We start from the raw sequence: 27,892 nt of genomic DNA, 5'->3' as shown, positions 1-27,892 counted from the left end.
ACCCCGGACTTGTACAAATGGGATGCAAAGTTTAATTTCAGTATTGAGTCAGATCCAAATTAATTTCCATTTTTTCTTCAATAGGGGAGAGCTTTTGAGAAAATGGGCATGGAATGCATCATGTTGTCTGATGAGGAATAGGGAAAGTGATTAGAAAGACAAAAGAATGCATGCAGAGAGTGCGGCTGGGACCCCACAAAGTAGGATGGGGGTGCGGCTGGGACCCTACAAAGTAGATTGGGAGTGTGGCTGGGTCTCTACCAAGTAGGATGGTAGCGCACAAAGGTCTATCCCTGTCCCAGCTCATGTTCTGGCCTCTGTGGTTCCTCTGAACTTTGGGAAGTGGATGATGGGTGCACTTCCTTCTGCAGAAATCTCGGTGGACATGCCCCCTCTTGCTGAACGGGAAGCAAAACTGTAAAAACCAAAATTTCATGATTACCAGACGTGCCATTCAAAGATCAGCGGAGGGAAAACAGCCCGAGGTAAGAAGGAATGCTGGCTTCACAATACCAGTGATTTTTAATCATGCTGGGGGGGCTCCTCTTTAGAAGTATTTAAATTGTATGAGCATTGAATAGCTGATTTTGTGTTGAATGCAGTCTTTAGTCTAGCAACTCAGATAATGGTGGAATATGAAAGGCCATTAGCCCCTTAAGGGATCTATCCCTGCATCAGTGCATTCATCGAGTTAAAGAAAACAAGACACTCATGATATATTTGTCTGAGAAAGATTTTTTTTCCAATTAGGGTATAATATGCACTATGCACATAGGAGATGTATGATGTTTGTTCCTGAGACTCCGGTGTATTGTGGAGTGCCATTAATGTGCAGTAATGCATGGTCAGACTCCCCAGGGAAAATAGGGTTGCTTCCTCTCCATCTCTCCATCATGCTTCCCATCCAATGAAACCTCAGACAGGATTCTTGTGTGCTCTGTAAACACGCCAGCATCCATCTCAGGGTAGGAGTTCTCCACAAGGCTCGGCTATCAGCCTGAGAGGATCCGTTTGGCTCCCTTTGGATTTTAATGCTAGACTTGATCTCTGCACAACAATAAATGGATAATTAGGAACAACAGGAATCGGGGTACAGAGAAACAAAATACTGCTTCATTATAATGTAAGTACATCTGCTTTTTTAATCTCAGAAATGCACTCAGGTGCATGATGCATGCTGTCTCAATTAGCGAGGTGCAGAACCATTGATTATAATATCAGCCTTACAATTACATTTTACTAAGCTTCAAATCAGGTCAGATTCTGAAGCTGGTTAGTGATGTTTAGCTGTCTTTTATATGAGAGAATTTATTTACATATTTTTTCTAAAAAATAATTTGTCATGAAATTGTATAGCTGGTGTAAGTAATACAAGCCCACTAGGAATCAAAGTAGCCTCAATCAATATCACATGACAATATCGATATAATATCTCATTATTTTAAATCAACAGCAGTTGTGTTCACTGTCACTGTACAGTCCTGTTTTGTAACATTTGACAGAGATTTACCAAATACTGAGAACTATGCATGGTGGTGCAGTGGTTAGCACTGTTGCCTAACACCTCTGGGACCCGGGTTTGAGTCTCCGCTGGGGTCACATGCGTGTGGAGTTTACATGTTCTCCCCATGTCGTCGTGGGGTTTCCTCCGGGTACTCCGGTTTCCCCCCACAGTCCAAAAACATGCTGAGTCTAATTGGAGTTGCTAAATTGCCCATAGGTGTGCATGTGTGAGGGCATGGTGTGTGAGTGTGCCCTGCGATGGGCTGGTCCCCCATTCTGGGTTGTTCCCTGCCTCGTGCCCATTGCTTCCGGGATAGGCTCTCGACGCCCCGCGACCCAGTAGGATAAGCGGTTTGGAAAATGGATGGGTGGATGTTACATTATAACATATATTAATAATGGATGAAAGTAACTCAGGAAAATGCCACAGTTGGCGAATACTGTGCTCAGCTTAATAAATATACCATTGGTAGTCTGCATCTCCATCAGTATTGCACTAACATTTACTTAATCTTAAACCAAAATTAGGTTTCTCATTCTCTGTCTTTGTTTTGGTAAAGGATATCGAAAATTTGTCATAAAATGTCACACTAAAATGGAAAATGTGTTACATGAGTTAACCGTGGGAAATGCAGCTGCAGAGTAGCTTATTGGAAATGTGAGAGCAGTAATGAGATTTCCCCTTTCTGGGGTTGCATAAATGTGAAGCAATAACCACTAACCGCAGACGTTGCCCTTGTTTTATTGACCATTTCTTCTTTTCAGAAGAAACAGTTTTTTTTCAATTGAGATTTTTATTGAGAAAAAATTAGCTAGTTGATAGCTTTTATTTATACTCATGTACATCTCCAAACGCACATTTTCTTTTTTTATATAATGACCAAGATGCTGCTTATGTTGTCCTGTTTTGATTGAAACAGAACCCATTTGTATTTAAAGGTCTGCTGATAAACCTCACCACTGCTGCTGTTGGTAGATTAGTAAGCCCTGTTCAAATTGCTTTGGTGCAAAAAAAAAATCACAAGACTGAGCATGTGAATCAGATGGCAGCATCGTCATGACAACAGGACAAATTAAAGGAAAACAGACAGGTCTCGGGCAAAAGGGCGCCCCCTAAACTGTATACACCCATGTGGTCAGGCCTTTTCCTTTGGCAGACAAACCTTAGGGTTCTTGGTGCTGGCAGGACTAACATTGAAATATGCAGCCAAAGTGGGTGAGTAAGACTTCAGGGAGATAGACAGCACTGTGCAAAAATAAAAAAAAAAATTTTTTGTTAGAAAGCGTACATGTGATCTGAAATTAAATCAGAATGCATCATTGGATTATATGCAAAGAAAAAATAACACAATAAAAAACAAGAAAGTCTGTTCTTCAAAAAGTTAATGATACCTTGTGAGATGGGTCAAAGAACGTTGACCATCTTCCCAAACCTCTCCTCAGGGGCACCTCAGCCATTCCAGGTATTTATCTAATTTTCCCACCAGCTCTCATAATTACTTAATGTAATTAGCTAAATAACCTGATATGGTATTGATTAGCCAAACATGGCATGCTAGTGGTCGAGTCGACAAATACACAGGTATATTGTTGTCTGATGAGGAATAAGGAAAGTGACCACATGATTAGGAAAGATAAAAAAGAATGCATGCCGAGTGTATGGCTGGGACCCTACAAAGTAGGATGAGAGTGTGGCTGGAATGCTGTAACATTTGCTGCAAATACCAGGGTGACTCTAAGAGAAGTTTTGTAATGGTTAAGCTAACATACTTGACAGACATTATATTATAGTTTTACACCACCATGAAGATCATTTAAATATAATTTTCCTTAAAACAAGTTCATGTCAGTAAAACCCAGACCAAGAGAGCCAACCATCAAAACTGAATAGGAAAAAAAACAATCACCCATATAAGTATGCACAGCTATGATGGTATCCAACATGTTTCTAAATACTGCTCTCCCTTTTGCAACCTCAAAAAGTGAACATTCTTGTTTTTAGAAAGATTTCGGCCATCTTTTAACTATTTATCCTGGTTAGGGTTTCAGGGGAGCCTGGAGTTTATCCAGGCAGCTCAGGGAATTTACATTACATTTATGTTGCAGATGTTTTTAATCAACATACAACGGAGAAAGCAGGGTCAGCCAATCCCTCAAGCAATTGGGAATTAAGGGCCTTGCTCAGGGGCCCAGGGCTGAATTTACTCCACTGGTAACCTTCTGATCACAGGCACAGCATCGCAACCTAATGATCCACACACCACACCCTGGGGGAACAAGCATGAATAACATGCCAGTCTGTTGCAGGGCACTTACACACACTAATGGGCAATTTAGGGACCAGTTAGCCTCACAGCATATTTGGGCTCTGGGAGAAACCCACAGGCCAGGGGGAGAACATGCAGAATCCACATGCACAGAGCAGAACCAGGATTCGAACCCCAGTTGTGGAGGGGTCATCTACTTGCCCTCCACAAAAGCATTAATTTTGGTTTTATTTTGTATAAATAGTTTCACTGATTGTTCTGTTTTTGCTATTGGTTTTTCTATCAGTAATAATCACTCTGTGTCATCTGTCAATGGGAATCTTTCGTTAATCATTCAGGCTGGTCTCGAGCTGCAAGGAGCCTGTGATATACTTTGACTTTTGTTTTCTTTGACTGTACCTCCCCAGAGCGTCACAGAGAGGAGGAGGGATGGATCAGACAAACATCCTAGAAATGAAACCCTTTTCCCTGGAGACGGATGACCGGAGTGCTGAGGAGAGGTCTCACTGCAAAGAGAAAACAAAAGGCTGGCCCTTTAAGGGTGGCAGAGTGGAGAAGATCCCCATGGATACGAGTTACCTGGAGGAAGTGGTCACACCCAAAATTCGGTTCAATTTGAACTTTGACAGGTGTGCTCCTTGCATTTTTATAGTATGCCCAAACACCTCACTCCTGTTAACAACTGAATGGGAAATTTCCAAAACTTACTCAGGCCATTTTTGTGTGAGACTGCCAATGACCAGATGTCAGGCTTTCCCATCATAAGTCACAGTATTGGGAACCAAAACTCACTCAGTTCTTATTTAACCCAAGCAAGAAATTTCATTAAATTTCCAAAACTCATACAGTATGTATCCCAGGAACTGAGCGATTTGCTCTTCAATTTTGCTTTTCTAGATTTTGCTCACTAATTTTAATTACCAATGATGTTTTAAACCACAGAATTGATATTTTCTGTTATCTACAGGAAATTAAGGGGATGTGAAGAAATAATAAATCAGGAAAATGCACAGAAATTTGGCATTAACACCTTATTTGCAGCAGTGTCGAGTGGGGACATAAGCAAGCTGCGGGGGCTGCATGAATACTTGCAGCACACGATGAAACACTTGACAAATTCCGAATGTAAGCGAGCTTCCAGCTCTACCCTCTTCAGCATCCATTGTTCTGCAGCTGCCGAATTAAACTGACAGGACATGGAATTCCCAGTGGTGAATTTTTTTGTTTTGTTTTGTTTCTGCAAAACCTCTTGCAAGTAGAGTCAGAAGATCATAGCTAGATAGCTGGTTAGCAGAACATGCTGCTTAAGCATCTCTAAACCTAAATAACCCTAAATAAGGAACATGTTTATTTATTATTTAGTGGAGGGTGCTGTACTGCTAAATGCATGGTTTGAGTGGTGCAAAATACCACCACTGGAAATGTCCTACCTGTAAAAGATTGCAAACAAAGTCATCCCACGTGGACTGTATCCTTGCATTGCTGTTGATTGAGTCCGCTAGTCCTTTGGCAGTGAATAGCATAATTTGTATGCCATAATTTTCCCTTATTTCTTAGCATTTAAAATGATTTAATTTATGTCCTGACTCAATATAGGTGTGTAAATTTTGACAGCAGTAAACTGTACTCTTTGCGAGCATTTATTTACCAGTGCTTCTGATTATTTTCCTTGCTTTAGATGAGTCACATGGCAAAAACGCCCTTATTAAAGGGCTCCTAAATCTAAAAAATGGCAAAAATGACACCATAGAGTTTCTTCTTGACATTGCGGAGAAAATGGGAGACTTGAAGGAATTTGTCAATGCAGCGTACACAGACACATACTACAAAGGTGAGCTCTGCCTGAAACATGACTTCCGTAGTATTTTCTTAAACCCTTCATGATGCTATACATTGTATATTTCACTGGATTTCCCTTGGTAGACCTTCCTGTTCGTGTCTTCGGCCGATACAGGGCAAACTGCACTTCATGTTGCCATTGAGAGAAGGAGTGAGTTCTTCGTCAAGCTGCTGGTGCAAAAAGGAGCTGATGTTCATGCCAGAGCCTGTGGGAAATTCTTTCAGGCACACGATGGACCAAATTTCTACTTTGGTATGTAGGGCACCATGATGAGGGATGATCAGAGGTATAAAAAAATCCATGAGATTTGTTGGGTTTCACGTACAATGCGAGCATCTGCACTGTCAGAAAAAAAGTGTAACAGTTTGTACCTTTGCTTGTCAGTGGGGCTGTAACCTCGAGGGTCTGCCAATTGTACCCTTAGCTTTAGGTACTTGTACCTTTGAGCAGACATTGACTGTGAAGAAGATTTTTTTTACCATTAGGGGAACATTAATCATGTTTGTACCCAGGGGATGTTCCTCAGAGTCCCAAGCCTTAAATTTGAGTCCTGTACTTTAAATTTAATTAAAAAGTACATTTGGCTTCAGGGAGAGTACAACTGGCACTTGACGGTATAGCCTCAGTGACAAGGTACAAACTGGTACTATTTTTCTGACAATATGGGGTTTTTGCCTAAACATTATTCCTGAACCATCTGTCACACAGGTGAGCTGCCACTATCACTGGCAGCCTGTACCAATCAGCCAGCCGTTGTTGATTTTCTCATCGATAATCCGTACCAGAAGGTGGACATCATGAAGACGGATTCCCAGGGCAACACTGTGCTACATGCTCTGGTCCTGGTTGCAGACAAAGACAACACTGACTTCATCGTAAGGATGTATGATCATATCCTCACTATATCAGCAAAGCTTCACCCAGAGACCAAGCTAGAGGACACTGAGAACCATGAAAAGTTGACGCCACTCAAACTCGTGGCCAAGAGAGGCAAAATTGAGGTAAATGTCTTGTCTGCTTGTGTTTCTTTTTGTCCTCGAGTGTGTCTCTTTATACAACATAACTTTCAACATCTAAACAATCCATCCTTCTTGACTGCATAACCAATGAGGACGTCCAAAGCTGTCTGTCCACCAGTCTACCCATCCATCCATCCACCCATCTATCCATCCATCCATCCATCCATCCATCCATCCATCCATCCACCCATCTATCCATCCATCCACCCATCCATCCATCCATCCATCTCAACGAACTAGGGAAAGAAGGAATCTGTGGCATTATCTTCTCAAGTTCTTCACATTTGTTTCCAGCTGTTTCAGCACATGATACGCCGCAAGTTTGATGATAAGCAGAGTGTCCACCTATCCCGCAAATTCATAGAATGGGCATATGGTCCCGTCCAGTCATCCCTCTATGATTTGACTTCATTGGACTCCTTCGAGGCCAACTCTGTCCTGGAAATCATTGTCTACGGAAGTTTGATTCCAGTATGTGGGTGAAAAATCTCTTTTTTTTACACACAGTAATAACAATAATAATAATTATTATTATTATTCTTCTTATTATTATTATTGATAGTTTATTGCTCCACGTGGGGAAGTTCTCTTTACACCTCCCCCAACTGGCTCTCTGTAGGCCGCAAAGGGCAGCCACTTGTTGTGGCACCCAGGGAGCTGGGGGTTAAGAGCCTTGCTCAAGGACCCACAGATGTGACAAGATAATCGGTCCCTACTCATATCCATAGCTTATCCATAATTTTCTTCGCAATGTAATTAACCTTCAGCATAGTCATTCATCTCACATGATCTTATGGTTTCAGAATCGCCTCAAGATGCTTCAGCTGGAGCCTCTCTGCAGGTTGCTTAATGACAAATGGGAAAAGTTCGCTCGATGGCTATTTCTCTTCAAATTCCTCATCTACCTTGTCTACTTAGGGATCTTCACCGCAGTTGCTTATAACACGAGGATGAAGCCGGTAAGGTGCTGAGTGATTCCTCTCATACTGAATTGATAGCCACTTCTAACTTATTTATTTATCATTTGTCGTGTTCTGTCAGAATGACAGAAGGCTTTACCCAGATTGCTCCTGGGCTGCTCAGTAGGTCTCCAGAGCAGAACATCCACAGGCCAATATCTTTTTCTTACATGACATTTAAAATTATTTATCCTATAAGCTTAAAAGCATCTTAAGACACGCAACATCCTCAAAAAGGCTAACTGCTAATTGTATGCTACCAAAAATTGTAACAATGTGTGTATTGCAGCAGTCATCATTTTCCAATGAAGAGACTGATGTGGATTATGTCTACCTCACTGGCCAAGTGATCTGTTGCGTTGGAGCGCTTTGTTTCTTTTTTAAAGGGGTACGTCAGGCATATTTTTCAATTTCCATGAAATAACATGCAAAAATCCCTGTAAAATGTATGGCTGAGTCTGAATTGGAAGTGAGCTGAAACTAGTTTGTGGATAAGCAGGATATTTGTAGATATTTGTGTTAGTGGTGCTATGCCATAAGGTGTCCACCTGGGTGCCCTCTACACATCCCTGCATACACCCCACATGCTCAGTATTAGGGATGGGCGATATGTTGAGTTTTTAAGATATATTGATATGTTTTCAAATGAGATATAGGATGAGAATATCCACCCATCCATCCATTTTCCAAACTGCTCATCCTACTGGGTCGCGGGGGGACCAGAGCCTATCCCGGAAGCAATGGGCACGAGGCAGGGGACGGATGAGAATATTGTTTATATCAATATAGTTTGTGTTGCTTTAAAATTATACTCACAAAGCACCTGTTCTGTGGATTTGTCCTACTCTGCCTAGTTGTTCTACTGTAGCCTGTTTCAACAGATATATCTATTGATCGGTGCTACCCTACCAAAAAATGCTACCATAGTTTTTACAGGTTGAAACTGAAAGAGGATGGTCCAAAAATAATAAATAAGTAATTAATAAAAAAAAAAACACAAACTAATGTCATGTAAACAGACATCGTGGCAATCTGAAATACCTTATCATATAGTATTACTAGTGTTAGAACTACAGGTACTACATCTCGATAGACTGAAATACTTTATCAGGGCATCCTACCTTCATACAATACATGGGTAGCCAATTTCAGTAGATTAAAATACTTTATAGGGATGTGCTGTTATAAATATGCGAGCAATACTGACACAGTATATAGCCTACAAGACTCATGTCAAGTGATTTGACATACATCTGATGGTGAAGTGTGATAAATGTATTTAGTAAAATATTTAAAATGTATGAAGCTTGAAAAATGCACATATAACATTAATTATGCAAGACTCAGCTGTAACTCCAACGCAAGGTAGGATAGATCGATAGGCAGCTCTTCAAGCACGAAAAGGCCATGAATTTGCTGTGCACATGCACAGTACCCAAAGGTAGGACGTTTCAGTAGGTAGGATGAAATGTAGGAACACTGCCAATTCACCTGTTTCTCCTGTCCCTGTCTGTCTCTCGCACAACTGCACCCTGCCCTGCCCCTCCCCTTCTCAGAACACAACCCGCCCCCCCCTCACTCATAGGTCCTACATGCAGCAACAATATAGGGACAGACACAGACAGGAGGAAAGCTAGCAAAGAATAATATATGCCGGTGCTTTATTTTTGAGCCATTTTTTCATGTACATGTACAGCTGTCTGTTAAAAATGCCTGTGTGATATTGGGCACATTTGGTTCTGACTAGGAACTCTCTATTTGTTATTACTTTATTGGAAAAAAAAATCGAGACATATATTGTATATTGCGTTTCAGCTAAAAAATATCGAGGTCTGATTTTTGGTCCATATCGCCCAGCCCTACTTGGCACCCTGCCAATGCTGCTGGAGAAGAAGCAGAGGGACCAGCCTCTGTGTCCAGTATGATGGGGTGTGGCCTTCCTTGAACCCAGATCCCTGTTGCCACTCCCTTTAATATATTTTTACTTTATTATATATGACTGTAATATTTAAGTAAAGAGGCAGGCACCAGTAATTTCAGTTTAGTTCATAAAAGTAAATAGACATCATTATTGTGGTTTCTCCTTACTTGGTTGCCCATTTTTTTTTAAAGAGAATGTTGGCATTTTTTTTGTTTCTTGTGAAAAGTCATGGAATGATTCTGAGCATACATTCGATTTAAAAAGAAAACATCAAAATTCATGAAAACATGGTAGTTGCAGTTTTAGTCTGGGACATGCTGCCTTTGAATCAGCTCATTTCCAAAACTTACAAAGCCTATGATCAATCATCATAGCTTGAGAGTTTTTACATATTGAATGTGTTTATGACATAGACCTTTCTCATGTAAAGTTATCAGAACTGAAGAGAAAGCGCCCGAATCTGCAGACTCTGCTGGTGGATGGGTACAGCGAGATACTTTTGTGAGTTGTCAGTAGATTTGTGAGCTTTAAGCAAGTTGCATTGGCATCATGGTCTGACCACTATGGGCTGGGCAGAATCATCAGTGAGATGAGTCTGGGAGTATGTAACAAATCAAAAGTTAGGCTGGAATTACCTACCATAAACTTGCCATATTTTTTCATCAAGATTCTAAGTGATGAAGTGCTCTGCTCCTAGTTTCATACAGGCCATCCTCTTCATCATCGCGGCAGTCCTTTACTGCTGTAAAAGGCAAGAATACTTGGGCCTCCTGGTGATCAGTCTTGCCCTCAGCTGGATCAATTTGCTGCACTTCTCCCGAGGTTCCAGACATATGGGGATCTACACAATCATCATACAGAGGGTACATCTCAGAGTGGTCTAAGTTGTCCATTGTAGAGTCATATCTTTGTACCACTTTGACATTTCATCAGTCACTTTTTACGTCTCCCTTGTCTCGTCAGATGATCCTCAGTGACGTTTTGCGCTTTCTGTTTGTCTACATTGTCTACCTTTTTGGATTTTCAGCAGGTATCTGTCTCTTTCATTCTTCATCTATTATCTTAGTTCTCAAGCAACAACCTTGTATTAAGTAGCCCTACGTAAGACTTTCATAATGCTTTCACAACTTATGTACCAGTTATACATTTTCTGTGGTATTCATTACTGTAGCACACAACTTACAGAGCTGTGTTCTGTAGGGCATTTTACCTAGTCTAACTTTTAAAATGGACATAAGGATTGGTTGCTGACTAATAACACATAATGATTATATCAACAGCTGTGGTGACGCTGCTGGATGAGCCCCCACCCCCTAAACTTCACCGCAATAGCTCATCAAGGTCCTTTTTTACCCCAGTAGACGAATCTGTTGACTGTAAGAAACCCACCTTTAAAAGCCTCTCCTTCACCACTCTGGAGCTCTTCAAGTTTACCATAGGAATGGGTGACTTGGAGTTCACCGAGAACTACAAGTACAAAGAGGTTTTCTACGTGCTGCTCATCTCCTACATTGTCTTTACCTACATCCTGCTGCTCAACATGCTCATCGCCCTGATGAACAGGACTGTGGAGCAGCTGTCTGAAGAGAGCTTAAACATCTGGAAGCTTCAGGTAAGCAAAGGCACCACAACCCAATGACAGATCACTCACTAGTCCTCTTCATATACTACTATGCTGGTTTTATGACCACAAGCATAAAACCGGCATAATAGTATTGGAAGAGGACTGGTGAGTCATCTGCCATTAAGTTGTGGTGGACCAGGGGACAAATGGACTTTTTTTTTGGTCTCCTCAGAGAGCAATCACCATCCTGGACCTGGAGAGGACTTTACCCTCCTGTCTGAGGAAGAGACTGCGTTCTGGGATGGAGAAAGACCTGGGCAGGAAGCCTGAGACAGACAAGCGCTGGTGCTTCAGGTGAACAACCAATGTGGATGCAGCCATTTAGACTCAAAGATTAAAATGAAGTCACAATCTAGGAAGCTTCACTGACAAACAACTAGAAATGGGCAGTCATGTTCTTACAGACAAAATCAGTTTCATTTTTATACTTGTATAGCGTACAGTTAGAGTTATTTCATGTATTTTTTAGGTCTCTACTGCTAAAACTCTACCAGATGGATATTAATAGACCTTGCATCTATTTTCACACCAGTGAAAGTACGGGACAGTATGTGAAATATAACGTTTCATTTTGTTATTTCAGTGTGGAAGAAATCAACTGGAACAAATGGGAGAGCGACCTCGGCATCTTAAACGAAGAACCCGGGAGCTGTCAGAAAATGATGCATTTCCCACAAAACAAAGACATGCAACTCAATTAAGTGGATGGGGGGAGGGCAGGAGTCAGACTTTGGTAGATCCATTTGGGCCCGATCTATAACATTTGGAAGATTTCAGCAAAACCTGCAAAGAGTCACGGCATTAACTTTAATGTTATTGGCAGTTAGTGAAAGCAGATGGAGAAAGTCCATTTAGGTGATATATTGAGTAGCAGTGATTGTTGTGCAGTTACAGTCTTTGGTCTATTTTGTAATGAGTGTCTCATTCAAGAAAAAGAAAAATTCACCTTTTTATATGAGAACACAAAATGCTCAGTTTCCTCCACCCCAGTACATCTCAGAGCCGCTGTGTTACGTGCCGTAAGGTGTTGGGGAGGGGTTGCCCTGCCGATCCTGATCGTCGCCCAGCTCCCTTCGACTCTGCCTCCCGGACCTGGCCACGCCCCGATCTTCGACGTTACTTCCGCTTCTATGATTGAAAAAGCCGTGGCGGGAGAGTAGCAGGAGCTCTGCTCTTGGTTGGTTTGTATGTGGTTTGCTTGCATGTTGATTATTGGTGTATGACAGTTTTGGTTTCCTGGTTTTCGTCTCTTGCTTTGCCCTTCTGTACCTTTGCCTTCGGTTTTGACTGCTTTCTGGTTTTGATCTCTTACCTTCTTACTGACCCCTCTCTTTGCCTTGCCCCTCGGATACTGTGTTTCGGCTTTGGTGTTTCCTGTATGTTCGTGTCTGTTAAGTGTGTAAGGAGTGACTGCCCATTTGTTTTTCCGTGTGGTTTACTGTGTTTTTTGGTGAGGGAGTCAGAGTTACTTTTGTCATTTTGTTTTCCCGTTTTCTTTTCGTTTAGAATTAGCTTAGTTGAGACGTGTTCGTTAGTGCTGTTTGTTTATTGTTTTGGCCGTGTCACTCCGGAAGTCTGTTACCCTACTGTTTGTGAAAGTGTTGTTAATAAATATAAAAAAATACAAAAAAAGATCCCTCTGTGTCCCGTGTTCCATTTTCCCATCCCTTGGTTGTCTCGTTTTCCCCTCTCCTTTCCCTTTACCTTTCTGACGGTCCTCAACCCTAGACTGAGGATCGTAACACACTGATACCTCCTGTCTTGCTGTTAGGTTGAAGAAACTGTTAGTAATCATTTGTTATCATTTCTGTATAATCAGCAATGAGTGTAAATATGTATATACATTATTTTGTTTTCCTTTACCTTCATACTTTAGATTATATTAGTTTACACGTATCCTGAGCACGTGTTTAAATAGTTGTCCACCTGAGTAAAACCAGAACTTCTTCTTACTCTCACAGTCCTTTCTTTGTTCTCACTCCAAGACCCCTGCCCCCCATTGACTATAAAGGTGCCAAGGGGAACCACCCTTTGTAACACATTCCTTTGTAGCCTAGCATGCAGAGAGTGTGGTTACCCTTGTGCAAGTAAAACTCTAAGTGTGTTGTCTCGTAATTAATGGTGTGTACAGAGTTGGAGTGGAAAGCCTGTCGCTTTCTCCAACATATACTGTATTGTAGTTTGGTCCTGTGTGCAGAGTTGGAGTGGAAAGCCTGACGCTTTCTCCAACATATAATTTGGTCCTTCGAGCCGGATCCGAGGACACCTGACGACATCGCCAGCACGCCGAGAGGAGCGACACTGAAGCCTGCCGGCAGCCACTCGGAGACGGGTGCAAAAAAGACCTGTGACGTGAATTCGTCATCAGGCCGGTGGTTAGAACTGCGCTCGACGTCTGGTGATGTCTGACGGACCTCGGTGGCGGAACACAGGCACACGGGACAGGTGAGACAACAAAGGTTATTCAGCGAAATAACCGGGTCAATTGACGTGGGTTAGGCTTAGCCGTAATTAAGCAGAAAAGGGGTTAGGCTTAGCCGTAATTAAGCAGAAAAGGGGTTAGGCTTAGCCGTAATTAAGCGAAATATGAACATGCATGTATTGTGTGAATGACTGGACTAAGACTGTTATAGAGGCTTAGAGTTGCTTCTGTCAGTCCATTTCTTATTTTGCCTGGTGGGAAAGAAGTACTGGTGATTGAAGGATCAAGGACGGGTTTCATCCCTGAAAACCAATACCGCTGCACGAACAGCGTGTAGTAGAAGGCCGTATTGGTGTCCTCCCATATATCTCGTACCAGTGAATTTCCACCCAGGACCTGTGTAGTGCGGAGACGGGAAAGAAAAAAAATGGGAAAGAATCAGAGTAAGAGGATTGAACTAGAGGGAGATGAGAAGTTTATGGAAGGATATAAACCAGGTTCAGGACAAATAAGTAATCAGAGGTGGAGGAAAAAACATGGGTTTGAAGGGAAACTCCACACTCCAGATATCTTAAAATTACAAGGAAATTTAAGACTAGAAATGTTACAAACCTTGAAGAAAGGAAAATTGGAGAAAAGGAAAAAAGAATATAAGTATTCAGATAATTGGTTGGAACAAAGTAAGTTAAGAGATGTACGTAGAAAGCAGAAAAAGGATGATAGAAAGGATAAATTAACTGCAGCCGCTCTAGTCACTTTAGATGAGACGGTGGCCAAAATAAAACATAGAGAAAATAGACCACCAACACCACCACTATTGCCTGCCCCCATGCAACCCGTAGATAGAAGGGAAATAAAACAACCATCAGCTACGGGCACAATACCAAAGAAGCCATCAGCTCTTCCTTCTTCCCCCATTATAACTAGGAGTAGAGATCCTACGTTATACCCTGTGCGCGATCTAGCTACTGCTAAGGTTCGATGGCATCCGCGAAATGAAGGCATTGATATTGATAGTGAAGAGGAAGAAATAGAATTACAATGCCCCCTAGTGGAGGTGGCAAACCCTAATAGAGAGCCAGATGGAGGACCTGAAACAATGTTAGTCTATAGACCATGGACAGCTGAAGATAGAACGGCAGCATTAAAGGGAATACCTCCTGTTGATGAAGGGGTACCAGAATTTTGGACAGCAATATTGGAACTACAGAGCAGTTTTCACCTGAATGGTAGAGAAATGTTCCAGTGTTTAAGACAGCTGTTCAATCATAAATGGGGAAGAGTAGCAGGAGACTTTACTGGTCATGGACCAGACAATCAACCACTTGCACATAATTCACAAGCTCTGCAACAGAGTATGCAGCAATTACATGGAAGGATAGAGACAGTGTTTATGAGACGAGCAGATTATGGTAGAATTGCACAATGCAAGCAAAAAGATGGAGAAGAGCCAGAGGATTTTATGGATAGGATGAGAGTGGTGTTTAGAGGGAATTCAGGAATTCCTTATAATGAGGAAAATGGAGGAGTTTATCAGCAACAGTTAAAACGTGCGTTCATCACAGGGCTAAAACCTGAACTGAAGAGATACATAGATAAACATTGGGTACATCAGAATACTGGTTCAGTACAGCAAGCCCTAGAATATGCCCAACACGCCCATACAGCACAAAAACAGAAATCAGACGCAGTGTTTGCTGCTAATGATACTGTTGCAATAATACATATGAATCCTCCGGGGAGGGGAGGGTTCAGAGGAAGGTCACGAGGTCGAGGAAGGGGGAGAGGTGCTTTTAGGAGCAATCAGCGAAATTTATTACAGCAAGATAACACTTGCTGGACATGCGGAAAACTTGGGCACTTAGCTAGGCAATGTAGAACCAAGTTTATAAACAACCCAAATTCCACAGAGAATCAATGACAATTAGCCTGTGAACTATCAAAAGAGCCAGATAAGCTGCAAAAACAGGATGAGACAGAAGAGATAGATTTGCAAGCAGTTTGCCAACTGCTAGCACTAAAACAACTTGAAGAACTACCAAAACGAAGGCTTATTATAAATGGGAAAATATATGAGTGCCTATGTGATACCGGAGCCTGTAGAACAGTGTTAACCACTAGCCCTCCAAGGGTTACCTTTTCTTCGTCCTCCATAAATATCCGAACTGCAGGAGGCCAAGCTGAAAGTCATCAATTGACAAATCCAGTTAGCATAAAAGATGAGGAAACAGAGTTAGAATGTCACGCCCAAGTGCTAATAAGCCCTTCATGTCCAGTCAATCTGTTAGGAAGGGATCTTATGATACAAATGGGTATTAGTGTGATTGCAACACCCACTGGCATGAAGGCTATAGTAGAAAAGCAAACTTTCGTGATACATGGCATGTCAGCTCCACAGTATTATTGGTCCCTAGATCTGGGGGGGACAGCACAGACACGTGAAATATTGAGAAAAACTAGAGAAAAGCAGTCCCCTAAACAAACCCAGTTCATGCCTGGCGATGCCTTACACGTCACTATGTGGTACAAAGGCACCCCAGGACCAGATTATGCCTATGACAAAACGTTTCATGCCCTTCAAGACACTTGTATCACCTTACAACATATATATGTTAACTCCACTACTGGCTTTTCTGCTGCTTCAGTCATCTTATCTAATAAACAACAGGCTGTGTTCAGAGGGGAAACACCACACGTATCTCTATCAAAACCACCTCAGATGCAGTGGAGGGACGTAGAGATGTTCTTACGAGATTCCATGCACAGTTACAATGACTACCAACCCGTACCTGGCTCCTTTTGGAGCTATGACAAAAAACACAATGTGTGGCGGTTTCCTTTGGGATGGAGAGTTCAAACCACTCTCACCACACACTTGCAGGACCCAACCTGACAAATTTTTCCAACCCTGGAGGAGGGATCATGTCCAGATCTAGATCGCCTCCCGGAAGGGTTGTGGTCGTCCTCCCCCACTGATGTAGGACTGGTAAAGGGGTTCCCACCATACAAAGTAATTGTGAAATCAGAACACCGCCCGGTAGTTAGACAATACCCGTTAAAACCTGAAGCAGAGAAAGGTATAGCCCCTGTAGTGCAGGATATGTTGGCATCAGGAATATTGCGAGAGGCTCCTGAGGCCACTTGCAATACTCCTATATTCCCCGTCCAGAAGGGACATACAGGGAAATGGCGCATGGTGCAGGATTTAAGGCCAGTAAATGAAATAGTACAACATGCTGCACCAGATGTGCCTAATCCACACCTTTTGTTAAATTCCTTGTCCCCTGACAAGAAGTATTTTTCAGTAGTGGATCTGAGTAATGCCTTTTTCTCAGTACCACTACATCCTGATTCACAACACTTATTTGGTTTCACTTATAAAGGACATAAATACACATACACTAGACTCCCTCAAGGGTTTTCAGAAAGTCCACATGTATATACAATGGCACTACGCTATTCAATGAGTTCCTGTAAAATACCATCCCATAGTCAAGTGCTACTGTATGTAGATGATATATTAATTGCTTCAGATACAAAACAGCATTGCAAAGAAGCCACACTGTTAGTGTTACAGCATTTGTATGATACAGGACATAAAGCATCAAAACAAAAATTACAGTATTGCAGAGAGGAAGTTATATATCTTGGACATAAACTCTCCCAACAAGGTCGATCGTTATTAGAAACTAGAAAACAGGCAATACAAGAGGCACCAAAGCCAAAGACTAAACAGCAAATGATGTCCTTCTTAGGACTTTGCAATTATTGCAGGGAATGGTTACCTGATTATGCTGCACTCGTTCAACCTTTACAAACCCTGATTTATGGGAAGGACATGGCACTGAAAGATAAAATTCAGTGGACAAAAGAAGGAGAATTGGCATTCACAAACTTAAAAATGATGTTACAAACTAATGTGACACTTGCTCTGCCAGATTATCAACAACCATTTACCCTATGTGTTGATGCAAATCAAGGGTATATGAAGGCAGTATTAACACAGCCATTCGGCGCAAAAGAGAGGCCATTAGCGTTCTATTCTAAACGATTAGATGCAGTGGCAGCTGGTTTTCCGCAGTGTTTGCAGGCATGTGCAGCTGCTGCAGAAGCAGTGAAATTATCAGCAGAATTAGTGTTGTGTCACCCACTCACTTTGAAGGTGCCACATTCAGTTTCTTTAGTTTTACTGCAGACGCCACTGCCATTCCTCACACATGTTAGACATCTGACCCTAGTCTCACTCCTGCTTTCACAGTCAAACATCACAATACAGCGATGTGGTCCTCTCAACCCTAGCACCCTTCTTCCGACAGCGGAAGATGGAGAACCACATTCATGCAAAGCAGTTGTGGAAGAACAAACCAAACCAAGAGCAGATATTTTACAGACCCCAATACCAGATTCAACGGTTGTTTTTGTAGATGGATCAGCATCAAAAAATGACATGGGGAAGAACAAGGTCGGATATGCTGTAGTTACATCTACTGAAGTGTTAGAGGCCGATGCACTCCCCCCTGCTTGTTCAGCACAAGCGGCTGAACTCTATGCTGTAATTAGGGCATGTGAGCTCTTCAAAAACAAGCCACTTACAATATACACTGATAGTCAATATGTGTTTGGAGCTGTTCATCACCATGCAAGAGTGTGGAAAAATAGAGGATTCAAGACATCGCAAGGAACATCTTTAACTCATACGAACCTATTACTCAGGTTGTTAGATGTTGTGCAATTACCAAACTGCCTTGCGATATGCAAATGTAAGGCACACCAAACTGATGCTTCCGCAATAGCTAAAGGAAACAGTTTTGCGGACATGACGGCAAAAAGTGCTGCACAAAAACAACCTGCCTTAAATGTTACAGATGTCTTGTTGATAGATAGTGATGTACTATGTGATGCACAGACTCATGCACCTAAAACAGAAATACAGAGCTGGATTAAGAGAGGAGCAATACAACAAGGGAAAACTTATTATATGAATGACAAGCCCATCCTACCAAAAAATTTATACAAGACAGCTGCCTTAGTGAGCCATGGAAACACCCATGTCTCAACAGGAGGGATGGTACATATTATTCAACAATACTTTTATACTATAAATTTTTCTGATTATGCAAAACAATTTTGTCGAGCGTGCTTAATTTGCTGTAAACACAATGCACAAGGCAACATAAGGCCAAAACGTGGCCAGTTTCCCGCAGCTGAGTATCCATTTCAAATTGTACATATGGATTTCATTGAATTATCTTGGTCACAAGGGAAGAAGTACTGTCTAGTCATTATAGACACCTTTTCTAAGTGGGTAGAAATATACCCTGTAAAACACTGTGATGCAATGACCGTTGCAAAATGTTTGGTAGGCCATTATTTCCCTACCTATGGCATACCTCATATTATAAGATCGGACAATGGGACTCATTTTGTGAATCAAACCATGTCCCTTTGCTCACAAGCACTCGGGTTTACGATCAAAAATCATTGTGCTTATCACCCCCAGAGCGCAGGTTTAGTGGAGAGAACTAACGGCACCATTAAAACAAGGCTCAGAAAGACAGTGGAAGAGACAAAAAGACCGTGGCCAGAATGTTTGTCTCTAGTAAAATTATGGATGAGAATAACTCCCACTCCTGCAGGATTGACACCATTTGAAATAGTGTATGGTAGACCGTTTCCCTTAGCAACCGAAATGAGTGATATAGGAAAAGCAGACAGAGAAAATACGTTAGCCGATTGGATGCGTAAGCTATTATCATCACAACAAAAACATAACCCCAGTAGTCTGCCAGTAAATTCTGTTTCTGTTCAACAGGATAATCTGCAGCCAGGAGATTGGATCCTGGTCAAGGTCCTGTTGCGAAAGGATTGGAGCACGCCTCGGTGGGACGGACCCTATCAAGTCCTGCTCACAACACCAACAGCGGTGAAAATAGCAGAGCGACCTTCCTGGAGACATAAGAGTCACTGTAAGCCCATCAAGCCCGTATCAGAGACCTCTGTACCTTCGGAGTAGCAGTGGAAGTCCGCTACAAAGGCGCAGCAATCAATAGGATACTGACGTCTCAACCCGGTGAAGAAAACAGCTGATCTGCACTCCATTTAGAATGGCTCTGATTGGGTGGGGATGTGGTAAGGTAACTCTCGGTGTAATTCTCTTTATGGGATTTGTTGGTCTGCTTCTGCACTCACCAGAGCAGGTGTTTCGCCCACCTAGATGGACACATGACGGCTCCCACCTGAGACCCATCCTTTCCTACAAAACTACTGGTACCGTTATGTTTATGATTCAGCAAAGAAAGACAATTTAACTAATTGTTATGTCTACACACTTTTAATTCTGTTTTTCTGCTATACACTGCAGAAGAACGAATGGATTTACTAACCTTGTCTAGCCCTCTTAATAATGATGATGATGTGATCTGAATGACGGTTGTGCTGAAAGTGTTTTTGCAATTTGTACAATACTGATGCTTCTGATCATACTGTCATGATAAACAGGAGGGACTGTTAGGTTGAAGAAACTGTTAGTAATCATTTGTTATCATTTCTGTATAATCAGCAATGAGTGTAAATATGTATATACATTATTTTGTTTTCCTTTACCTTCATACTTTAGATTATATTAGTTTACACGTATCCTGAGCACGTGTTTAAATAGTTGTCCACCTGAGTAAAACCAGAACTTCTTCTTACTCTCACAGTCCTTTCTTTGTTCTCACTCCAAGACCCCTGCCCCCCATTGACTATAAATAAAGGTGCCAAGGGGAACCACCCTTTGTAACACATTCCTTTGTAGCCTAGCATGCAGAGAGTGTGGTTACCCTTGTGCAAGTAAAACTCTAAGTGTGTTGTCTCGTAATTAATGGTGTGTACAGAGTTGGAGTGGAAAGCCTGTCGCTTTCTCCAACATATACTGTATTGTAGTTTGGTCCTGTGTGCAGAGTTGGAGTGGAAAGCCTGACGCTTTCTCCAACACTTGCCTTGTTTCCAAATGGCCCTGCATGGTCCGTCACAGACCGCAGCAGCCAGCAGTCACAAGACATGTCTGAAAATGACGCACTCACAGTGATTCTGACAGTCCACAAAAGTGGACTTATTAAGACAACATATGGTGAAAACCCCAGTGTTACACTAAGAAAGTAACCACATGATTCATGTTAAAGGCAGGATGCACAATGGCCTCATCTGCTAAACCAAAACACATTATTCTATTATTCAAAATACACTATTCATATAATTCTTCACATTATCAGTTGATGGTACCACACTTTGAAAAAACCTTGTTGTGTATGAATTTATATTACTTAGTTATTCAAATTACAACAAATCTATAACATATTTTAGTAATGTTTAATAATGCAGAAATAATGTTTAAAGTCATGCTTACGTACCTTAAGTATCCTGAAAACCTGAATTTATAGCTCATTTAAATAACTTGTGTAAAACATTTTCCACTTTGTATCTATATACGCTGTACATTGTTTCAGGTACGTGCATGCATTTCTAAAGTCGCTATGGAGAACTGAACTCTGATGACGAGGATTTTCTCTATAAATAGAATTTCAGCCAAACATGATGCACAAGTCAGCCAAACCACTGGTTCTCAACTAGTTTAGCCTCAAAACCCACATCAAGTCTTGAGTCACGGTCTAGTCACGACCCACATTTGTAAACCTTTGAACCAAATTTATTTCACGAAAAATCTTACAGTGATATTAAATAAATCACAGAACAGTAGCAGTTGTACAATGCCTTGATACACTTAGAAAAAGAAGTTTGACATTAGAAAAAAAATTCAAAACGATTTCAGTATACACTTACTTCCAGAGTGAGTGTGAAAGAACCAATTCAAAGGCTCAGTGGATGAGCGCTAAATTCTTCATTGTTTTGCATGCAATTTTCATTTTATTATTGCAGATGGCTCATAACCTTTTTCTCATCAGGAAATGTCATTCTCACCAAAACCAAGAATAAATGTGTTAATTCTGCTTGCACCATGGTCTTATAAGTTCTTCTAGCGTTTTTCAGTTATATTACTGATAATGATTACTATACAGGATTTGAACCAGTGACGTTCTTATTGCCAGCCCTCAATATTTTCTCCATTTTTTTGTTATTTCTTAATATGTCTGAAGTGGCCTCAATGTTCACATTTTTGTGCAGATGAACCTGCAGAAACTGTAGCACAGAGCACATCTGGAACTTGATCATCTGCATCCAAATAAATTATGAAAGAAGTTCCACAAGTGTTTTGTGTTGAACATTTATTTATAAGACCAGAAAGTGTCCATATTGGTGCTTTTGATCCCTATTCTAGATTTTCCCACACATATGCTGCCATAAAAAAACATAAGCAGCACATTTAAACAATAACTGAGTCATTCCTGAGGCTTCCTCATTATGGTTTAGCTACTTCACTAAAGGCAGAAACAGGAGTAATTAAGTCACCTGGGTGTGGGGTCCTTTCTATGTGCTATGTTTTCCACACAAAAACGTTTTGGAACACTCTCTACTATGTACTGCTTCGACTTGTCCAAAAGAGGGCAGTAAAACATTTGTTTTATAGATTAAGACGGACTTTATTTATCAGTGGGAAATTCCGGTAAATACAGCAGCTATAACATATACAACACAGCACAGGCATTATTTAGTACCAATCAGACAAGGCACCAAAACCAAAGTAAATGTAGTGCAAAAAAGGTACACAGTGCACAAAGAGAATATCTTGAAAACATATATATTATATAATCGTTTGCTGGTGCTGCAGGAGAGAAGGGCACCGAACACAATACTGCCCGTAAGCTTGCACCAGAACCTCCAGCAGTCGACCAAGGCAGACCGGGGAAAGGAAGGCACTCTCCGCTTCATCTAGGACCTGCACAGCGCTCCCTGAAGCACTGCAGAAAATAAGTCAGCGACCGAGGAGGGCAGGCACCGCAGCGAACTCCAGCCACTCACCGGCCATCAAGGGCTCCCCGCTAGTCAGTGACGAGAAGCCGCGGCACAACTCCGGCTGCAAGCACGACTAGCAGAGGCAGCAGGCAGAGGCTACTCTGTTAGAGTGGGAAAAGATGTGCCGCGGCTGGGAGGCCCAGCTCACTAAAGATTGATGTGAGCTTGACGAGCCATCATGACTGGGAGCGGCTGCTGGAGTCCGTGGAGCAGGAGCAGCAGGAGGTGGAACCGCTACACGGTGAGTTGGCCAGCTTGGAAAAGGAGTGCGACTGCCAGAAACGCTTGGCCAAGGCAGCGGAGGCGGTGTTGCATGGCCGCAAGATGGTGCTGCTCGACCAGGTTGAGGCGTGTTGCGGCTTGGAGTCCCAGCTGGCCCAGAAATGCCGCGAGCTGCTATAGGTGGAGGCCCAGCACATGAAGGAAATTACAGCAGCGGTTACAGCACAAAGTGTACTGCACTGTGTCTCGTGACTACACCTGCACTGTCGCAGGACAGCGCAGAAGTGTACTGTTACGTCTGGCATGCATGTATGGGCAGTGTCTCGTGATTACACTGCAGGGCACACACACTCATACAACTACAGGGCCAATTTAAGCTCACCTATCCTGCATGCTTTGGGATTGTGGGAGGAAATTGGAGCCCCTGGCAAAAACAGGGAGAGCGCACGAACTCCACGCTGAAAGGACCCGAGGCCAAAGCCAGGACTTTCTTACTGTGAGGCAACAGCGCTAACCCGGCAATGTGTCCTAAATTTCAAATTCGCTCGCCATCTCACATTCAGTCAAAACCAAAAACTGACGTCGATGTGAATACGGAGTGACATCTGACGTAGAACCGACGTCGTGAAATCAAATGTAATATTACACCAGTTTTTTCTGTTACAGTACTGTGAAGTACTCCTAAAGTAGCGATTCATTTTCCACATCAGCTGGTTTAAATCATCATACATTTACATCGGAAATCCCCCTAGTGGTAAATACCAGTTACTTCAGATTGTCACGCTAAATGGATTAGTTTTCTGTCTCGTTTTAAAAAAGGTTATTTTTAAAGGGTCGTTACAATGCAAACAATATGTTGCATGTACAAGTTAATTACAGAGGCGTTTTTATTACAGCATTTACTAAAATGCCATGTGTTTATGGCAGGACAAATTGTCTTCCGATAGTCTAAGGCTTAGTCGGAATAACTTGATTCCTACTAGTAGAAATTAGTTTAAACTGTGGTTCTTAATTTCTTTAATGTTGATAGCTAACTAAATATGTTGTATAATTGATATTATAACACGTTGGATGGTTTTGCGACTAGACAAAAGACAATCAATTAAGAATATTGATGTGTGTGAGTGTGCCCTGTGATGGGCTGGCCCCTCATCCTGGGTTGTTCCCTGCCTCGTGCTCATTGCTTCCGGGATAGGCTCCGGACCCCCCGCGACCCAGTAGGATAAGCGGTTTGGAAAATGGATGGATGGGTGGATGATAACAACTGGCAGAAACACTTGCAGTGACAGGAGAGTCGCTTTCCTTCAGACACGGGGTATTTATTCAAGCACAGGCCAACAAGGGGAGTAAACGGGGATACTTAGGTTGGGCTACGGGCGAAGCAGCTCGGGCTTAAAACAGGGCATGGCAGAGGAGGACATTGGGAGCAAGGAGCCTTCAGAGACTGGCGCGCTGGGGCAGGAACTGGATGGAAGGACACAGAGGTCCTTGGGCAGAATAGACAGGCACAGTGGGCTGGATCAAGTAGAGGCTCAAGGTAGGGCTCACTCGACTGGACTGGGCTAAGGCTGCGGGGGGAGGAGAGGGAGAGATGCTCGATATGCTGACAGCGCAACACCACATGACATAACATTACCTCGCGCTGTGCAGACAGAGAGAGCGCGCTTGCAATGGGGCGGTCATAGGTGTGGCTTGTTAGCCCCTTAGCTTTTGGCTTGTCAAGAACAAAATTCTTAGAATACGTAGAATGCATGCATGCTACAGCACAGATTATATAGGTATACATACATATGTACACATACAAGAAAGTATGTCCAGACACACAACTCTGACAGGTAGAGTATCGTGTTCTGCTGCTTGGAAATATTTTACATTTGATAGAGACAGGGCTGTAAGCAGGCTTAAAAATATTAAGGTCATAAGTTAAGAGGACTGTCTCACCCCTTTACCCTTCGAAAATTTATCTCCCTGGTTCAATTTAATAATTTAGCCCAAATACTAAATTAAAATCTGAGGTAGAGCTCTTTCTTTGTCATACAAATTGCTTTGTCCTGTGTGTAGACAAAAATCTAATGTTTGTGCCAATAAAACAAATTTAGTGGTGGCCTAATGGTTAGGAAAGCACACTTGTAATTGAATGAGTGATGGTTTGAATCCCTAACTAACAAAATACCAGCAAAGTACTACCTCTTGGGTGCTGAAATAGCTACTCCCTGCTATTTCACAATGTCACATATGGGTTAACCCTTGGATATTGTTATGCGTGAATGGTATAGGATGTGATTTTGTTTTATATGTGGGGGGAGGTTACAAATTTAAAGGAAAGATAAATAGGTGCTAAAGATACTGGATAGAGAATTTAAGTAAGGACTTAGGTGATTATAAATAGATACAAAATTATTTTATACGATCTGTGAGCAATCAAAAATTAGGAAAAATGAACTAGGATATAACTAGATTTAGATTTAGTATTAACTAGGAATAACTGATTTAGCCACTGGACTCAGAAACCAAAACAAACAATATTTAAATCCATGCTTTATAAAGAAATAGATTTACTTCATGTTCTACAATTAATATTTACTAAAGGTTGCTGTTCTAAATTTTGTGGTATCATTATCTTTTCCCAGAAAACACTATTTTGGAATTACAGATTGCGTTTTACTAAAAGATCCAGCTGCTGCAGTAATAATTTATATTTTATAAAGGAACTACTGACTGCTTGTTTTTGTTTTATAATTGCATTCATTGTTCAGTCATTCATTGCAAATGACAATTACTGCTCTAGCAAGTTCTGGCAAATACTTAAGGTCATAGCTGGATATTTCACTAATGAAGAAAAGCAGAAGCACTTTATGTTTAAAGGAAGAACTAATTTGATATAAACATGTTACTTATTAATTGAGAATTATTTTCTTGTTAAACATCGTGATAATTATCATATTGTGAACCTTTTATCAATATATTATCATACTGTGAGTCAGGGGGCGTGGCACACATGAGGACTGGACGCGCAGGTCATGACAGAACCCCCCCCTTAAGGCATGCACTCCAGGCGTACCCCAAAACAAGAGCCAAACATCAACGAGGGATCGGGAACAGGATGGACAAACAACACAATCACAAAGTCAGAAGCCAGGACAGGACCTGACACAGAACAGGGAACGCGGACAGACAAACCAGAAAGGGAGATACAGGGGAAACACCAACGGATGGGACAAAAGGACCGGGAGGAAACGGAGGACCAGGAGTGAACACGGGAGGCACAGAGGGACGAGGAGCAGAGACAGGAGGGACGCAGGGACGAGGAGGAAACAGAGGAGGCCAGACGGGAAAGGCCGGGGGAGCCGCAGCGGGTGACAGGTGGCAGCTGGAAGGGCCGCAGGCAACTAGGAGGCTGGAGCAGGAGGGGACCTCGCAGTGGGTGAGGCGGCAGGCAGAGGGACAGACGAAGGAGGTGAGGAGGAAGCAGGTGAAGAGGAAGGCGGCGGGGACCACGGCACAGGTGAGAAGGAGGGGAAAGCCACAGCAGGCGACAGCGCAGCCAAAGTTGGGAAAGGTGCCATCTGATGCCAAGCCGCAGTGGGGGGACCAAGGAGTCGAGGCAGGGGAAGTCGGAGGCGGCCGAGGAGGCATCGGAGGAGGGACCACTGGCGGACAACGAGCCCTCGGAGGGGGACCCGCAGGCAGTAGCCGGACTGGAGCCGGAAGATCTACAAGCAGCCGCAGAGCCACAGCCGGGGAGAGTGAGGGCAAACCAGGGGGCAGGGCGGGCGGGACCCGACCCCTGCGGAGGTGTCCCCTGCCCTTTCGGGACACTGAAAGGTGGGGTTCAGGCCGAGGGCAGAGGAGTCATGAGGAAGGCCTCGAAGGGGTCCCACTAGAGCTCCTCCTCTAAGGTGGAAGGAGCAGTGGTCAGACTGTCTAGAACCTCCTCGGGGACTGGGACTGGTGCTGGAGGAACTGGAGCAGGGTCATGGACCGGGACTGGCAGAGCCTCAGGGGCAGGAGTCACAGGTAGAAGCAGAGGAACCTCGGGCGGAGCAGGGACAGGCAGAGGCAGAGGGGCCTCTGGAATGGGCGGAGTCAGGAGGGACGAAACAGGTGCCTAAGGAACGGGTGGAACAAGCGGAGGTGGCGCTTGGGTGGTGCAGCAGGCAGTGGCGGTGCCTTGGGCAGTGCAGCAGGCGGAGGCGGTGCCTTGGGTGGTGAAGCAGGCGGAGGCGGGGCCGTAGCAGGCGCAGCCGCAGACGGTGCCGTAGCAGGGACTGCAGCGTAGCCGGGACCTCCGGCGTGGGCGGAGCTGTAGCTATAGCAGGGAGCTCGGGCAGTGCAGCAGCCGCAGCAGGGAACTTGGGCAGTGCAAAGAGCAGAGCAGTAGCTGGAGGCGGGGCCATGGCAGGTGCCTCGTGCGATGCAGGAACTGCCGACTCAGGACCAGCAGGGGGCACCGCAGTGGCCAGAGCCTCATTGGGCAGATCAGGCAGGACAGGCACCGGCAGGACAGGCCCGTCAGACAGGACAGACAGATCAGGCACGGGCAGGACAGACAGATCAGGCACGGGCAGGACAGGCTGTACAGGCTGATCAGGCAAAGCAGGCAAGGCAGGAGCATCACGCACTGTCACCAGGGTAGGCACCTCAACAGCAGGCGTTGTCCCTTTTAAGGACCGTGGGACCCGTGGGATTGCATCCCAAATTGACCTGGCCCCTTTAAGAGGCAGGTGAGTTTCCCGGAAGGGGGAAGCTGCCCGCAATGGCAGCTTCGTGGTGGCGGTGATGTTAGGACCTTGGACCACTGGAAGCAACGTCTGGGGGCGTCCCAGGAGAACACCGCTGGGTTGAAGATCGGGAAGGGTTCCTCCCAATATCCAACGGAATCAGAAGCGACGAGGGAGACAGCCCCCAGGAAGATCGCCGGATCTTATCCTGGTCCCTCTTTTCTCCGGTTCTTTTTCTTCCTCTGGCTTTGGGCTGTCGGCGGAGGTTGGGCTGTTTCCGGAGTGACGGACGGCGGCTCTACAACCCTTGCGCAATGCAGTGCGACCAGCTGAGCTCTCCTCTCTGACACACCGTGCACCAGCTGCTGGAGGTTCTCGCGCTCAATCTCTGCTGGGTGCGCGTCTTCAGCGAGGGACATTCCCTCCAAGATGTCCCTGCTGC

General features: G+C 43.4%; 2 protein-coding genes across 5 annotated transcripts in view; both read left to right on the top strand.

Annotated features, from left to right (window-relative positions):
- The first annotated feature begins 503 nt into the window (after positions 1-503).
- LOC125744740 (transient receptor potential cation channel subfamily V member 1-like) lies at positions 504-12,767 on the top strand. Of its 2 annotated transcripts, none has more exons than XM_049016902.1 (15): positions 504-1,123; positions 4,178-4,399; positions 4,738-4,895; positions 5,449-5,601; positions 5,725-5,862; positions 6,319-6,611; positions 6,924-7,100; positions 7,433-7,588; positions 7,881-7,976; positions 9,940-10,010; positions 10,207-10,372; positions 10,473-10,539; positions 10,790-11,121; positions 11,306-11,427; positions 11,717-12,767. In XM_049016902.1, the coding sequence occupies exons 2-15, from the start codon at positions 4,200-4,202 to the stop codon at positions 11,832-11,834; spliced, it is 2,247 nt and encodes a 748-aa protein (XP_048872859.1). In that variant the 5' UTR covers positions 504-1,123; positions 4,178-4,199; the 3' UTR covers positions 11,835-12,767. The 2 variants fall into 2 exon arrangements, with proteins under 2 accessions (XP_048872859.1, XP_048872858.1); XM_049016901.1 differs by having other exon boundaries at positions 505-1,123; positions 7,878-7,976.
- A 9,370-nt stretch (positions 12,768-22,137) lies between these two features.
- snphb (syntaphilin b) overlaps positions 22,138-27,892 on the top strand; it is a 31,549-nt gene continuing 25,794 nt past the window's right edge. For all 3 annotated transcript variants that reach the window (XM_049016447.1, XM_049016446.1, XM_049016441.1), the window contains exon 1: positions 22,138-22,748. The gene's annotated coding sequence lies outside the window, so the exon portion shown is untranslated. The remainder of the gene's footprint in view (positions 22,749-27,892) is intronic.

The sequence above is a fragment of the Brienomyrus brachyistius genome, chromosome 6 (genome assembly GCF_023856365.1).
Source record: "Brienomyrus brachyistius isolate T26 chromosome 6, BBRACH_0.4, whole genome shotgun sequence".
Taxonomy (NCBI): Eukaryota; Metazoa; Chordata; class Actinopteri; order Osteoglossiformes; family Mormyridae; genus Brienomyrus; species Brienomyrus brachyistius.
Note: the sequence above shows the minus strand (reverse complement) of the source record. Positions and strands in the feature narration are given on the sequence as shown.